We start from the raw sequence: 17,616 nt of genomic DNA on the forward strand, positions 1-17,616 counted from the left end.
AGGAAATTCACATTAGGCAGAAAATGGTGTTGGGTAGACTGATGGGACTGAAGGCTGATAAATCCCCAGGGCCTGATGGTCTGCATCCCAGGATACTTAAGGAGGTGGCTCTAGAAATCGTGGACGCATTGGTAATCATTTTCCAATGTTCTATAGATTCAGGATCAGTTCCTGTGGATTGGAGGGTAGCTAATGTTATCCCACTTTTAAGAAAGGAGGGAGAGAGAAAACAAGGAATTATAGATCAGTTAGCCTGACATCAGAGGTGAGGAAGATGTTGGAGTCCATTATAAAAGATGAAATAGCGGCGCATTTGGATAGCAGTAACAGGATCGGTCCAAGTCAGCATGGATTTACGAAGGGGAAATCATACTTGACTAATCTTCTGGAATTTTTTGAGGATGTAACTATGAAAATGGACAAGGGAGAGCCAGTGGATGTAGTGTACCTGGACTTTCAGAAAGCCTTTGATAAGGTCCCTCAAAGGAGAATAGTGGGCAAAATTAGAGCACATGGTATTGGGGGTAGGCTACTGACATGGACAGAAAATTGGTTGGCAGACAGGAAACAAAGAGTAGGGATTAACGGGTCTCTTTCAGAATGGCAGACAGTGACTAGTGGGGTACCGCAAGGCTCGGTGCCGTGACCGCAGCTATTTAGATGAAGGGATTAAAAGTAACATTAGCAAATTTGCAGATGACACAAAACTGGGTGGCAGTGTGAAATGTGAGGAGGATGTTATGAGAATGCAGGGTGACTTGGACAGATTGGGTGAGTGGGCAGATGCAAGGCAGATGCAGTTTAATGTGGATAAATGTGAGGTTATCCACTTTGGTGTCAAGAACAGGAAGGCAAATTACTATCTGAATGGTGTCAAGTTAGGAAAAGGAGAAGTACAACGAGATCTAGGTGTCCTTGTTCATCAGTCACTGAAAGTAAGCATGCAGGTACAGCAGGCGGTTAAGAAAGCTAATGGCATGTTGACCTTCATAACAAGGGGAGTTGAGTATAGGAGCAAAGAAGTCCTTCTGCAGTTGTACAAGGCCCTGGTGAGACCACACCTGGAGTATTGTGTGCAGTTTTGGTCTCCAAATTTGAGGAAGGACATTCTTGCTATTGAGGGAGTGCAGCTTAGCTTCATGAGGTTAATTCCCGGGATAGCGGGACTGTCATATGTTGAAAGATCGGAGGACTGTGCTTGTATACACTAGAATTTAGAAGGATGAGAAGGGATCTGATTGAATGAGCATTCTAGTTTCAACATTGCATTCCATTTGCCACCATTTTGCCCATTCTCCTAAACAGTCCAAGTCCTTCTGTAGCCTACCTGTCTCCTCAACACTACCTACCCTTTCACCAATCTTTGTATCATCTGCAAACCTGGCAACAAAGCCATCTATTCCATCATCTAAATCATTGATAGACAGCATAAAAAGAAGCAGTCCCAACATTGACCCCAGATGAACACTATTAGTCACTGGCAGCCAACCGGACAAGGATCCTTTTATTCCCACTTGCTGCCTTCTTCCAATCAGCCAATGCTCTAATAATGTTAGTAACTTTCCTGTAATACCATGGGTTCTTAACTTGGTAAGCAGCCTCATGTGTGGCACCTTGTCAAAGGCTTTTTGAAAGTCCAAATATACAACATCCACTGCATCCCCTTTATCTACCCTACTTGTAATCTCCTCAAATAATCCTAACAGGTTCGTCGGGTAAAATTTTCCCTAAAGGAAATAATGCTGACTTTGTCCTAGCTTGTCCTGTGTCATCAAGTACTCCGTAACCTCAATCTTAACAAATGACTCCAACATCTTCCCAACCACTGAGGTCAAGCTAACTGATCTATAAATTTCCTTTCTGCTGCCTTCCTCCTTTCTTAAAGAGTGGAGGAAAATTTGAAATTTTCCAGTCCCCTGGTACCATGCCAGAGTCCAATGATTATTGAAAGATCATTGCTAACACCTCCACTATTTCTAACTCGACCTCTTTCAGAACACTAGGATGCAGTTCATCTGGTCCAGGTGTCAACCAATAATAACCAAAATATCCTAATCTGCACAAGCTTGCCCCCACCCTTGTAAGTTAGGCACCAAAGTGCAAGGTAAATGTTGTCTGGTACATTTTGTCTGCATTCTGTCTAGTTCAATCACATTCTTTCCAGAACAGGGCAACCAAAACTTCACTCAATACCCCAAGCATCTATACATTACATATACATCAACATCTTATATGATTACAACACAAATTCCTAACTCCTATACTCAGTAGGCTGACTGAAGAAGGCCAGCGTACCAAGTGCCTTCTTCATTACCCTATCTATGTTGAGAGTTAGATTCTCACCATCTTTTAATTCACTTTGTTTTCTTCCTCAACTTCTCTCCAATTCTTCTAGCAATTTCTTTAAATTTGTTCCTTCAATATTCGACCCACCCCTCCCCAATTTCCATCTCTCCATGTCCAAGAATTAATTTTTTCTCTCTTTCTCAGTTATGACAAAGTAGCTACAACCTGAAAATTTAACTGTTTTTCTTTCTTTCCATAGATGCTGCTTGATGTGCTGGGAATTTCCAGCTGAAATATAGTGATTAAATGATATTTGGTCAGATAGTTAACAAGCTCATCGATCTACCTAACTCACACTCCATTTATACTTAGTCTCCTTTACGCTGCCCATCTTCTCACATACAACAATACTCAAAAATGGCTATCAATTTTATAAAGAAATATAATAATTTTCTAGCCTTATCATGGTAATACAGTTGCAAGTTCAATTCCCATCAATGAGAAAGATATCCTTCTCTCCAAGGAAAGAAATACTAATAAAATATTGTCCAAATACATTTTAAGTTACTTGTAATTTTAGTTTTACTGTTGCCAGTAATTAACACTCAGGTCACTCCATCAATATTACATGCATGGCATCAATTGCAAACGTTTATGCAAGTTCAGCAGGTTGCTATACAAATTAATATGAAAATTATATGTAAGAATCTGAAACTAACTTTTTAGGCAGACAATCATTGAACTCTATTTGGAAAACAAAGGAAGAAATGTAATGGCATGTGGAAGTGATGACATTCCAGACAGCAATTAAAAACAAAGACAAAACAAATAGAAATTTGGATCCCTGCATGACAAGCAGCTTCTATGGAAAAGAGTACAGTTGACATTTTGGGCCAACACCTTTCAGCAGGACTGCAGAAAAAATGATGAGGAATCAGAGCAAGAACGTGGGGGAGGGGAAAGAAATGCAAAGTGATAGGTGAAATTGGGTGCAGAGACCTGTCACCTTGTTTCTTCCCCTCTTCCCCCGACCTTCTAACTCTGACTCCTCATCTGTTTTTCTCCAGTCCTGCTGAAGAGTCTTGGCCCAAAACGTCAATTGTACTCTTTCCCCTAGATGTTGCGTGGTCTGCTGAGTTCCTCCAGCATTTTGTATGTGTTGCTTGGATTTCCAGCATCTGCATATTTTCTCCTGTTTATAAATTTGGATCCCGAAAAGTCTCTTAAATAACATTCTGCAAAATACAACAAAAAAAGTATACAAACCAAAATATCATTACTTCAGTTCCTACTTTATGCTGAGATAATAGATATATATTGTACTTCATGTTCCTAAGCTAATAGGCTGAACAGGAATCAATGCCAATCAGAATACCTTTCTGATTATTACCATATATGTCATTCTTGGAATGTCATGTGTGCCCCAGTTCACACATATTACTGGAGTACAGCCAATACCAGTAAAAGTTATTTTGTCAAGATTCTGTGTCTTCATATGAGGGTAGAAGCTCAAGGTAAAAATAGCATCTGTATTAATATGTACATTGAATCAAACTGCACAGATGAAATTTTTTGACCCATCACATTGGTATCTAAACAAACTCTCTACCTTGGTTTCCCCTAAACAACTGATATATTTGCACTTTAGGTTGGAACATAAACACAAATGAATCCTTTAGTCATAATCAGTTTCAGTATCACTGGCATACGTCATAAAATTTGTTGTTTTGTGGCAGCAGTACATCGTAATACATAGTAATAAGTTTTAACTATAAATTACAATAAGAAATGCATATACAATATATAATTAATTTAAATAAGTAATGCAAAAAGAGAGCAAAAAAGAAGAAAAAAATAACCAGTGTAAATGGATTCACGGTTCATTCAGATATCTGATGGGGGATGGGAAGAAGCTGTTCCTGAAATGTTGAGTGTTTGTCTTTAGGCTCCTCCCTCAATTCTGTGTCACCAATCAATGGGATTACAGCAGGAATCCAGCCAAATTACATTTTGCCCTTATCTCTTACTATCTCTGGTTACCAAAACAGTGAGCAATCTTATATTTAAATTTAACAATTGCTCTGACATCTGTGGAAGGATGTTTCAAACTTCTACCATCTTTTACATATAAAAGTGTTTGCTAGTAGGCCAAATTGTGCTATCTGTTAAGTATGGCTCAATAGGGAAGTCTGGCTATCAATTGTTCAAGCTTCAGTATGTTTTGAAGTTTCTTTGTGGTTGAATGGCAGAAGTTCAAAAGAGGTCATGTGGCAGAATATCAAAGATTCACCAGTGGGCTCACCAATGAGTTCCTGTAGAAGCACAAAGGACAGCAGAAATTACAGCTGTACGATAGACTATTTGCTCTCAGTCCCACCCCCTACAACATAATTCTGAGGCCAATGACTATTTACAGCTGGAATCCCAAGGCATTTAAAAAAATCACCAACTCTATCTCTGCAAAATCCTCCAAATTCACCATAAGCAAAACAGCATCAACATTCTCTCTCAAGTCAACATTCCCAGTTTTGAGGCCCTTGTCACACTTTGCCAACTTTGCTCACCTGGTCAAGTCGCTTGATGCCTGCACAGACACACAACACTGAAGAACATTGAAGTTCTATTCTGAACTTTGTCACGTGAGATTACTAAAGGTTACCCTTCAGCCACCTACATTCTAGTGGGAATGAACCCAGCCTGTACAATGTCTCCTTATAACTACAGCCCATTTTTTCTGGCAGCATCCCGGTGGACCTCTGCTTCACTGTCACTTTTACTACCACATCCTTTCTTTAGTGTAATGATCAGCACTGTACACAAAAATCTAAGTGCTGTCTAACCCCAACATTTTGTACAAAGGAATGAAACTTATACACAATGCCTCAAGCTTATCAGATGTCTTTTGCACTACCATATCCACCTGCAACACCAGTTTCAGTAAGCTATGGACTTGCACCCCAGATATCTCAGTACAACACCTCTAAGCTCCCTATCATTAACAACACCAGAACCTGGCCTTCCAGAATTCCCTCTCACTTGTCTGAATTAAATTCCACCTGTCACTGTTCCACTGTATCCTTATAAAACTTTCTTCACTATCTAAGACATTACCAATTGTTTATTTTGCCTGCAAACTTACTAATCTTGCTTCTTAAAATTACAGAAACATGATGACTCTGAACTATTCATGGAACCTCTTCCACATTTGACATCCTATATTTAGTATCTTGCCCACAGTTGCACATGATATGCTATAGGATATCTAACCAATAATTGAAAAACTTTCTCGATATTGCCCACCAGGTTTTTATTGCTAAAGCAAGAACTCAACATACTTGTTAGAGACTTGAAAATGTGAGGCTTCAGATCTACTCATGCTTTGAAATGTTACCATTCAGTTTATACTGCTACTCTCAAACTTTAGTTCTGAAATTCAACAATTCATCCTCCAGTGCTTTATTAGTCTATGCCAGTGATTCTCAGTGTGGGTGGTTACATGTCCTAAGGGAGCATTAGGGGAAATAGAAGTCATGGGGGGGGGGGGGTTTCAAGGTCCTCAGGGGGGTGGGCAGTAAGCGGCAGCTTAACTTGAGGCACAAGACCTGAGTGACCGTTAGTAGAGTGGACACTTCCAAAAGAAAAGGATGAGAGACTGGAACGCAGGAAGAACCACAGCTCTGCATGACTCATCGTCACAATGCATCTGAAACTTGGAATCTCATCCAACCTTACCAACCAAACAGATATTATTGGGGGTGCACAAATTAGCAACTAGGGTGCCCAATGGTTCTCCTTGACTCACAGGATGGAATTAGTTCATGCAATTTAACAGCTAGCAAGTCAAGCACACTCTCTCAACTTTCTCTACAGAAAACAGATTGTACTGCAATACAGTGATAGCTGAAACAAAATGATGAAATAGAGCCAATCAGAGAACCAGCTAACCCCAAGGATTTCACTTGAGGTGTTTAAAATGACCTCAACTTCATATGTGTGGTCAAGAACCATGGTCTTAGAAAAATAGAGGGCTATGGGTAACCCAAGGTAATTTCTAAAGTAAGTACATGTTGGGCATAGCATTGTGGGCTAAAGGGCCTGTATTGCACTGTAGGTTTTCGACGTTTCCATGTTTCACCTTGCTGTTCCTTTGCATGCTGCTACAATCGTTTCATCCGTGTCAACTTGCTTCGGTTATCAACATCCAATAGGCATTTCCAGTTTGTGTTTTTTTAAATTTTAATTTAGCCCTGTTAATAATGGATAAATAGGTACAGCGTGATCTCTTTGAGTCTGAAGGTGGTGAAACCTTGAAGTCTAATCCTACCAGAAATTACAGAAAGTGTGCCAATACAATATTACATACCTGGAGTATGGTTTTATTCTGTTCCCGTCAGATCAGCAATGCCCATGTGTCTTATTTGTAATACTGTACTGTCTAATGAAGCCATGAAATCATTACGATTACAGAAAGACTTCCATAAAAGACACTCTGAAAAGGTTACTTATGGTATTACTTAGTTCCAGAAGAGGAAAGAAGCATTTTAAAAGCATTGCACACTTGAGTCATTTGCAAGAAAGCTAAAATAACCTTGATAGTGGTCTCATTGCTTCTTATAACATTTCCAAAATGATAGTAAAGTGTGGAAAATCTCAAACCATTGGTGGAAGATTAATAGTGCCTGCTGTATCTGAGTGCTCACCACTGTTCTTAAACAGTTTAAGTTTATGAAGAGATTTCTTTTGTAAAAGGTTGAAAACAAATATCAACAGAGAATCAATCTAGGATGAAATCCAAATGTACATTGAGGACAAAAGTACTCCGATTAGGAACGTGATTTCTTGTGCACTATATATGACAGGTTACCATGCTGGTCTAATGGCATTTATGAAAAAAGAAATCTCAAGTCTGTTTGCAATCCATTGTGTAATTCATCATCAGCATCTCTCAGCCAAAAACCTCAGCCAGCAAGTTTTTCCAAGCATGACTCATGTAATACAGATTCTACTATCAACAAAATTAAATCTCTTCTGTTAAACAGCAGAATATTTCCCCAACTATGCCGAGAGAATGATGAAGAGTTTGAAAGCTTGCTTTTTCACACTGACATGTGTAGGCTGTCAAAAGGTTGCTGCTTAAAACATTTCTTTGACCTTTTTGACACTGTGGTAGAGCAAAAGCTCAAAGTTAACAAGAGCTTGGGAAACAAAATTAAACTTCCACATGAAGATGTGGCATACCAAGCCAATCTGAATGACAAAATGAACATTCTAAATATGAAACTGCGTGGTGAGAATTTCAATTTAATTCAGGCAAAAAGCACAGTGTCCATTTCTATTGGAAAATTGGAAATATATAAGCAAAACATTGGAAGAAGAATGTTCTTACGGTTTCCCTGCATGGAGAGTATGGCCCTCTCATAGACAGTGATTTGCAAGAGTACTGCTTACACCTGAAGAAGGATTTTTAGAATTGATTCAAGGATTTAAACAGTATGGAAATTCTGGACTGGGTAATTAACCCAGTTCTCTGCAAGGTGGAAGAACAGGAAGAGAGCTTACAAGATGAAATTATCAAAATTCAGAAAGATGATGAAGAAAAAATGTTTTTCAAAGATGTGGGCATTTGTGGTATGTGGCTACAATGTCATATGAAGTTTCCTGGTCTATGGAGAAGAGCCAAACTGCTCTTCATTTCGTTTCCATCCACAACTTTGTTGAAAGAAGCTTCAGAGAAGTGAACCACCTACTCACAAAAAACAGAAACCGCTTGGACACTGTTACACATGGGATCTTAAGTCTTACTGTCACAATTTGAACCAGATATTCAACACTTGCTAGAGCTGTCAAGCTTAATGATCACATTGATTTTGAAGCTGCTGAACAGTGCAGAGGTACTTTGTAAGCTAGGTTTAAAGACAAATAACAATTTAAAGCAGAGTCATTTTTCTTATGTTAGTATATGGTCGACATATGTTTACACTGTGGAGGAGCTATAAAGTATATTATGCCCAGAAGGGGTGTTGGCAAGTATGAATGTGCTTTAGAGAGGTGTTAGGCTAAAATCAGTTTAGAAACACTGGTCCATGCCTTTCAAAAGTCTGCAAAACAATCCTACTCATTGTTCATTACAATTATTTTTAAAATGGACTACATGTCTAGGCCAATAGTATATATAAATAGGAGAACTGTCAACAGTGGTACAAAAGACCATAAGATATAGGAGCAGAATTCGGGCAATCAGCTCATCGAGTCTGCTCCACCATTCTACTGTATTACATTTTCAATTTATTATCCTTCTCAACCCCATTCTCCTGCCTTCTTCCTTTAGCCTTTGATGGCCCTACTAATCGAGAAGCTTTAAATTTACCCAATTACTTGGCCTCCACAGCCACATCCATAGATTCACCACTCTCTGGCTAATTAAATTCCTCCTCATCTCTGTTCTAAAGATTCATCTTTCTATGCTGAGGCTGTACCCTCTGGTTTTAGACTCCTCCACTAAAGAAAACATTTTATTTGCATCCACTCCATCTAGGCCTTTCAATATTCAATAGGTTTCAATAAGAACCCCCACCCCCAATGTTTTATCCTCCAGCAAGTACAGGCCCAGAGTCATCAAATGCACCTCATGCCCTTTCATTCCTGGAATCATTCTCATGAACTTCCTCTGGAACCTCTTCAATGCCTGCACATCTTTTATTAGATAAGAGGCCGAAACTGCTCAAAATACAATTGGACTAATGCCTTATAAAACCCAAACATTACGTCCTTGCTTTAATATTCTAATCCTCTCAAAATGAACGCTAACACTGCATTTGCCTACCACCAACTGAACCTGCAAGTTAACCTTTAGGGAATCCTGTATGGAGGCTCCCAAGTCCCTTTGCACCTTTGATTCCTGAATTTTCTCCCCATTTAGAATATAGTCTTTATTCGTTCTACAAAGATGCATGAACATGCATATCCATAACATTATATTCCATCTGCCATTTTTTTGCTCATTCCCCTTATCTGTATAAGTCCCTGGATGACACAACTTGGTGCACCTCTCAGTCTGAAAAGTAACTGTTCACCAACTGCATGCTGCAATCTGGGTCTTGGCCAATTCTATATACATGATGTCACTACACTTTTAATTCCACAGGCAGTAATTTTGCTAGCAAACCCATTAGGAATGTATTATCCATAATTTTCTGAACATTCACAACAACAGCAACATCAACTTGTATTAATTTTCTACATTATCAGAGAAAATCAAGTTAGTTGACCACAATTTGCCTTGAATAAATTTGTGTTGCCTGTCCTTATATTAACAACTAACTTACCAATCAGTATGAATCATGCCTTACCTTCATCTGCATCCACCCAACCCGACTAGTGTTTCTTGATGCTTGGACAGAAGATGCAGCTTCGCATGCCACCCCAGCCCCTAAAGCAGAGACTGACTCTATAAAGTGTCAGCATATCCCAGTGAAATAATCAATGTTGATGGGATTCTATTCCACTAAGTAAACTACAATTTACTTTCCTCAACATTATGATAATCACACTGTATTTGTGCATTTAGATTTATGTACTGCAACTAAGAAATATACTTATTACATGACGTGTATGGTTTTGTTAAATAGTTTAAAGCATCGGATCCATCACATATTACACCTCGAGGATTTTGTCTCAAACACTGCATCAAAAGTACTGCACTTCTGAAAATCTACATTCAACTTCCAGTTAAAAGCAAGTACAAGTCTGTTATGGTTCACTTACCTCACTTTTACTGCTATAACTGTAACCAAGCACTCTGTCCAACAGTCCTTTGATCTTTAGATCTGAAGCAGACTGGGAGGTGGTTTGTCTCGCAGACCACAGTGAAGCAATGATTTCATCTACAGATTTTGCCTTAGCTGTAAATGTTTGTTGGGCTGCGGTCAGGGACTGCTCGGGCTTGCTCAGTTGGAAGTTTCTTTCATATATTTTTGGTGTGTCTGACATTGTGAGATATTTAGCTTCTTCCAGCAGTTCAGAAACAGACCTCAAACCTTGGGAATGAATGGAATGAGTGCCATCTTCTTTGTCAAGATGGACACTTGCGTCATCTGATGTTTGTTTTGTTGGAGAAATGAATTTTTTGAGATTTTCCTTTTTATTACTTTGTTCAGCTGTGTCTGAAGGAATATTACCTCTTTCACTAACGTCATAGTCAACTTTAACATTACTACCATGTAATCTTGGGCTGGAAGCAGAAACTTTACCAGCTTGCTCAGAAACAAAAGCAGATGATTCAGGTGTAGGAGACTTCCTTGTACTAATGGGTTTCAAAGAACTAGGTTTAGGTGGTGGTTCAGGCCTTCTTGTCATACATAAACCTTTAACCGTACCTGCAACAGGAGCTATTGCTGACCTGAAAACATCCTCTTTTTTACCATCTACTTCATGCAGTTGCAAACCTATCAATTTCTTTTTACTAGATGGATATCCCTTTTCAACAACTGATCTCTTATTTTTCCGTTGGGGATCTGCCTTGGTTGTTTGACTTAGTAGCCGGGAGTCATCTTCATTATTACTTTTTAAAGTCTTGCTTATTTGTGTATCTTCAGATAATTGCATAGGGCTGTCAGTTGTCTGCTTGAACTTTTCTTGTACATGATTTCCTGCTGTTGGAAGCACAGTACATGATGTCTTATTTAAATGGTGAAAGTCTGGTTGTGGCATCATGTATAAACTGTCCTGCACTTGTACATCTTCAGAGAGATGTGAAACAAAATTCTTCTGGGTTTCAGACATCTCAAGACTCTTGCAGTATTGATCTGTGGGGACAAAAGCTATACAGTTAATTCTATTACCGCACACATTTTGTCCAAATTATTTGTGTACCAAGCACTGTACAACACAGACTGAGCTACAGCAAGATCTCTTTAAAATCAAGCTAGACATGCAAACCTAAATAATATTCCTATTTGATCTTACTTTGCAAATCAAACCATAGGTGTTATCAACAAATTAAAAAGAAAGAGAATGTTCAAGAAATATTTTTTCTATACTACATTCAAATATTTGTCCAAGCATTATTATTCAGTCCATCTTTATCTTTTTCAAAACCTTGAAATGAACTATGGCAAATAAGAATTCATTGTACATTCTACTTGATTCCACTTTTTTGAAAATGCTTAAAGATCTCTTCACTTAAAAATGTAATGAAAATGTCAGGTTGAAGATCTTAGCTCAATAATATTTAAACAAGATTGAAAAATAAATTTTTAACATTTTGAAATACTTGAAATATTTTTATTTCTTTGCTCACACATGCAAAAAGTCAACCTTAATTAAACAAATGCTTAGGGATCTCAGATTTAATCCAGAAAATGGGTGGAAATTTTCCTCTTTTGTTTATTATGAATCTTTCTTAAAAGTTTGTGACAGGTAGCTCAGAATCACTAGCCCATGATAGATGGTGAAATAATGTATTCAAGTGTAGTAAAGCTCTATTACCTGATAAAAATATACTACACATTTCAATTTCATATTTCAATGAAATATTTGTAATCAAATGTCACTAAGTAGATGGATAAATAAAACCAAGAAAAATATTCCTCAAGCTGCCTCTGCTCACTGAGATGCTTAGCAGAGCTGTTTTGTAATTTACATAGAATGACTTGTATTCTGGTTCAGTTCCCAGTAGTTCTGCACCACTTGTAACCCCAAGCAATAATTCCTCCCTCCTAGATAATATTTGAGAGATTTCAACATGTTTTATTTTTGCAACTCACCAAATAAGTAACATAAATTTTATATATCAAATTCAAGGAATAGTAGTTACAATTCCTTATGCGAGTCCATTGCACCATTGTTTAAAGCAAGAACTACATCCATTACTGTAATTTTTACTATAGTACTAATAATGAATGAATGGTTTGTTCTTTTAAGGTAATTGCATCTAGATATACAATGAATGCAGAATACTGTACTTCCCATGCTTGATTAAGCCACGATCCTTAAAAACAAGTAAATTAGATACAAAGTACACTGCAGATGCTGTGGTCAAATCAACATGTACAAACAAGCTGGAGGAACTCAGCAGGTCGGGCAGCATCCGTTGAAAGGAGCAGTCAACGTTTCGGGCCGAGACCCTTCATCAGGACTAAAGAAGGAGGGGGCAGGGGCCCTATAAAGAAGGTGGGGGGAGGGTAGAATGTGCCAGGTGAAAAACCAATCAGAGGAAAGATCAAGGGGTAGGGGAGGGGAAGCAGGGAGGGGATAGGCAGGAGAGTTGAAGAAGGAATCTAAGGGGAAAGCGCTATGGGTAGTAGAAGAAGGTAGAATCATGAGAGAGGTGATAGGCAGCGAGAAGAGGAGACAGAGTGAAAGTGGGATGGGGAAAGGGAGAGGGAGGGAATTACCAGAAGTTGGAGAATTCGATGTTCATACCAAGGGACTGGAGACTACCCAGACGGTATATGAGGTGTTGCTCCTCCAACCTGAGTTTGGCCTCATCATGGCAGTAGAAGAGGCCATGTATGGACATATCTGAATGGGAATGTGAAGCAGAGTTGAAGTGAGTGGCAACCAGGAGATCCTGTCTATTGTGGCGGATGGAGCAGAGGTGCTCGACGAAGTGGTCCCCCAATCTGCATCAGGTCTCGCCAATGTAGAGGAGGCAGCACCAGGAGCACTGGATGCAATAGATTATCCCAACAGACTCACAAGTGAAGTGTTGCCTCACTTGGAAGGCCTGTTTGGGGCCCTGAATGGTGGTAAGTGAGGAGGTGTAGGGACAGGTGTAGCACTTACACTTGCAGGGATAAGTACCAGGTGGGAGATCTGAGGGGAGGAATGTGTGGACCAGGCAGTTGCGGAGGGAATAATCCCTGCAAAAAGCTGAGAGGGGTAGAGAGGGAAAGATGTCCTTAGTGGTGAGGTCCTGTTGAAAGTGGCGGAAGTTGCAAAGGATAATATGCTGGATCTGAAGGGCTGGTGGGGTGATAGGGAGGACAAGGGGAACACGGTCCCTGTTGCAGCGACGGGAGGATGGGGTGAGGGCCAAAGTGCGGGAAATGGAGGAGATGTGGGTGAGGGCATCATTGATGACGGCAGAAGGGAAACCACGATTCTTAAAGGAAGAGGACACTTGGAATGTCCTTTTCGTTCAATACATTGACGACTACATTGGTGCACCTTCCTGCACCCATGCTGAGCTCGTCAATTTCATTGACTTTGCCTTTCACCCAGCCCTCAAATTCACTTGGTCCATCTCAGATTTTCTCTCCCCTTTCTCGATCTCTGGGTCTCCATCTCTGGAGATAGACTGTCCACTGACATCTATAAACCCACTGACTCCCATAACTACCTTGATTATACCTCTTCCCACCCTGCCAAATGTAAAAATGCTATTCCCTATTCCCAGTTCCTCCGTTGCACCTGCTCCAAGGATGAGGCTTTCCATTCCAGAACATCCCAAATGTCCTCTTTCTTTAAGAATCGTGGTTTCCCTTCTGCCATCATCAATGATGCCTTCACCCACATCTCCTCCATTTCCTGCACTTCGGCCCTCACCCCATCCTTCTTGTCACCGCAACAGGGACTGTGTTCTCCTTGTCCTCACCTATCACCCCGCCAGCCTCCGGATCCAGCATATTATCCTCCGCAACTTCCGCCACCTTCAACAGGACTCCACCACTAAGGACATCTTTCCCTCTCTACCCCCTCTGCTTTTCGCAGGGATCGTTCCCTCCGCGACTGCCTGGTCCACATGTCCCTCCCCACAGATCTCCCACCTGGTACTTATCCCTGCAAGCGTAAGTGCTACACCTGTCCCTACACCTCCTCACTTACCACCATTCAGGGCCCCAAACAGTCCTTCCAGGTGAGGCAACACTTCACTTGTGAGTCTATTGGGTTAATCTATTGCATCCAGTGCCTCCTCTACATCAACAAGACCTGACACAGAATGGGGGACCACTTCGTCGAGCATCTCTGCTCCATCCGCCACAACAGACAGGATCTCTCAGTTGCCACTCACTTCAACTCTGCTTCACATTCCCATTCAGATATGTCCACACATGGCCTCCTTTACTGCCATGATGAGGCCAAACTCCGGTTGGAGGAGCAACACCTCATATACCGTCTGGGTAGTCTCCAGCCCCTTGGTATGAACATCGAATTCTCCTACTTCCAGTAATTCCCTCCCTCTCCCTTCCCCCATCCCACTTTCACTCTGTCTCCTCTTCTAGCTGCCTACCACCTCTCTCATGATTCTGCCTTCTTCTATTACCCATAGTGCTTTCCCCTTAGATTCCTTCTTCAACTCTCCTGCCTATCCCCTCCCTGCTTCCCCTCCCCCTTGATCATTCCTCTGATTGGTTTTCCACCTGGAACATTCCACCCTCCCCCCATCTTCTTTATAGGACCCCTGCCCCCTCCTTTAGTCCTGACGAAGGGTCTCGGCCCGAAACATTGACTGCTCCTTTCAACAGATGCTGCCCGACTAGCTAAATAAATTAGGCATGTGCTTCAGCAGGCTCATCTTGCATAATTTCCTCGTGGCTCATTTGATGTGGGCTAGAAGCAGATTCTCTGCACTACAGGAATTGGTAATCATAAGTGCAGTCTTGAGGAAAGAGATGATGGAAAGAAAGGTAGTGGGAATATTCAGGAGGTGGAAAAATAATATATAGGTTCTGCACTAGAAATAAGTGAAAAAAAATTCAAATTCAACTAGAATAACTGATATATGCACAAAGGCATAAAGATTAATGTTAGAGTGGCTAGGCTTTGGATCAACAGACTTTGGCGAGAACAGGTGCAGGATAGAACTTAAGTTTGAAAGGTTAGAGGCAAAACAGTGTAGGCAGGATGGTAATTCAAACAGTGGAATGGTGCTCCTATAAGATATGGGTATCGGGGTACCTAACAGTCTCCCCGTTGATTACATCTGCAGGAAGTGCATGTAACATCAGCTTCTGACTGACAAAGAACTAGAGCTGAAGCTGAATGCACTTAGGACCATCCAGGAGGCTGAAAACCTCATAGATAAGTCTTTTACTGAGGTGGTCACACCCAGTGTGCAGGCTTCATAGAGAAAATGGGTGATCATCAGAAGAAAGGGGAGTAAGCAGTTATTGCAGGGTTCCCCTTTGGCTATTCTCCTCATAAATAAAACTCCTTTGGATACTGCTGAGGGGATTACCTATCAGGGCACAGCAGCAGCAGCCAGGCTAGTGGCACTGTGGCCGGCTCTGAGGCTCAGCAAGGAAGGGTAAAGTCAGGCAAAGCAACAGTGATAGGATACTCAATAATCAGGAGGACAAATTCTTTGACCAAGAAAGAGAAGCCAAAATAGTGTGTTACCTCTCAGGTGCTAGGGTTCAGGATGTCTTAGAGCAACTGCAGAAGACTCTCAAAAGGGAGGGTGTACATCCAAAAGCCATGGTGCACATTGGCACCAATGGCATATGCAGAAAGGGAGAAAGATCACAAGACCATCAGACATAGCAGCAGAATTAGGCCAACTGGCCCATCAAGTCTGCTCTGCCATTCAATCATGGCTGATCCTTTTTTCTATCTTCTCCTCAACCCCAGTTCCTGGCCTTCTCCCCGTAACCTTTGAAGCCATGTCCAATCAAGAACTATCAATCTCTGCCTTAAATACACCCAACGACCTGGCCTCCACAGCTGCATGTGACAACAAATTCACCATCCTTTGGCTAAAGAAATTTCTCCGCATCTCTGTTTTAAAAGGGTGCCCCTCTATCCTGAGGCTGTGCCCTTTGTCCTAGACTCTCCCACCATCCTTTCCACATCTACTCCGTCTGGCCCTTTCAACATTCAAAGGGTTTCAATGAGATCCCTCCTTATCCTTCTGAACTCCAGCGAGTACAGATCCAGAGCTATCAAACATTCCTTGTATGTTAACCCATTCATTCCTGGAATCATCCTTGTGAACCTCCTCTGGACCCTCTCCAATGCCAGCACATCTTTTCTAAGATGAGGGGCCCAAATCTGTTCACAATACTCAAGGTGAGACCTCACCAGTGCCTTATAAAGCCTCAGCATCACATCCTTGCTCTTGTATTCTAGACCTCTTGAAATTAATGCTAACATGGTACTTGCCATCCTCACCACCAACTCAACCTGCAAGTTAACCTTCAGGGTGTTCTGCACAAGGACTCCCAAGTCCCTATGCATCTCAGATTCCTGAATTTTCTCCCCGTTTAAAATAGTCCGCACATTTATTTCTACTACCGAAGTGCATGACCATGCATTTTCTAACATTGTTTTTCATTTGCCATTTTCTCGCCCATTCTCCCAATCTGTCTAAGTCCTTCTGCATCTCACCTGATTCCTCAACACTACCTCCCCCCCCCCCCTCCACCAATCTTTGTGTCATCTGCAGACTTGGCAACAAAGCCATCTATTTGAAAAGGTCCTACACAGTGAATATAACGAGTTAGGTAATAGGACTTTCAGGGTAGTAATCTCTAGATTACTCTCAGTGCCACGTGCTGTCAAGGCAGGAATAGAATGATAGTACAGATGAATGAGTGGCTGAGAAAGTGGTGCAGGGGGCAGGGATTCAGATTTTTGAATCATTGGGATCTCTTCTGGAGAAGGGATGACCTGTACAAAAAGGATAGATTGCACTTGAAGCAAAGCACTATTCTTGCAGCAGATTTGTTAGAGGTGCTGGGGAGGGTTTAAATGAATTTGGCAGGGAGATGGTAACTGGAGTGATAGGGCTGAGGATGGGATAATTGGTATACAAGTCACTGCAGTGTGCAGTGAGACTGGGAGGATGAACAGGTGATAGGCAAAATTTCAGTTAGACAGATGAGGTAAAGTGTAACATGGGGGCAAAATCAAAAAGGTGATATGGGACTGAAGATTTTATATTTGTATGCACACATTATATGGAATAAGGTAGATGTTCTTGTAGTGCAGTTACAGGTTGGCAGTTTGACATTGTGGGCATCACTGAGATGGGTAAAAGAAGATCATAGTTGAAAGCTTAACATGCAAGAAAATACATTATATCGAAAGGACAGGCGGGTAGGCAGAGAGGGTGATGTGGCTTGTTTGATAAAAATGCAGTCAAATCCTTAGACGGAGGTGACATAGGACTGGAAGATGTAGAATCCTGTCAGGAACAGGGGTAGGATTGGACCCAAATGCAGGACACAGACACTGAAGTACTAGGGGTAGGACAGGATGGGCATGCCATGGCATGTGAGGGGTAAGGCAGAAGGATCCCAGAGTTCAGACGAGGCAGGCAGGAGGATCCCAGTGTTAAGGCAGGGCAGGAGGATACCTCATGGCGGGCCGCATGGATCCTGGGCAGGG

At 41.2% G+C, this 17,616-nt stretch overlaps 1 protein-coding gene across 1 annotated transcript in view; it reads right to left on the bottom strand.

Annotated features, from left to right (window-relative positions):
• ttc6 (tetratricopeptide repeat domain 6) overlaps window positions 1–17,616 on the bottom strand; it is a 283,236-nt gene that overhangs the window by 238,388 nt on the left and 27,232 nt on the right. Inside the window, exon 2 of the mRNA XM_059956588.1 lies at window positions 10,051–11,090. Within this exon, the coding sequence (XP_059812571.1) occupies window positions 10,051–11,067 (1,017 nt within the window). The 5' untranslated portion in view covers window positions 11,068–11,090. The remainder of the gene's footprint in view (window positions 1–10,050; window positions 11,091–17,616) is intronic.

This window comes from Hypanus sabinus, chromosome 2, assembly GCF_030144855.1.
Source record: "Hypanus sabinus isolate sHypSab1 chromosome 2, sHypSab1.hap1, whole genome shotgun sequence".
Classification (NCBI taxonomy): domain Eukaryota; kingdom Metazoa; phylum Chordata; class Chondrichthyes; order Myliobatiformes; family Dasyatidae; genus Hypanus; species Hypanus sabinus.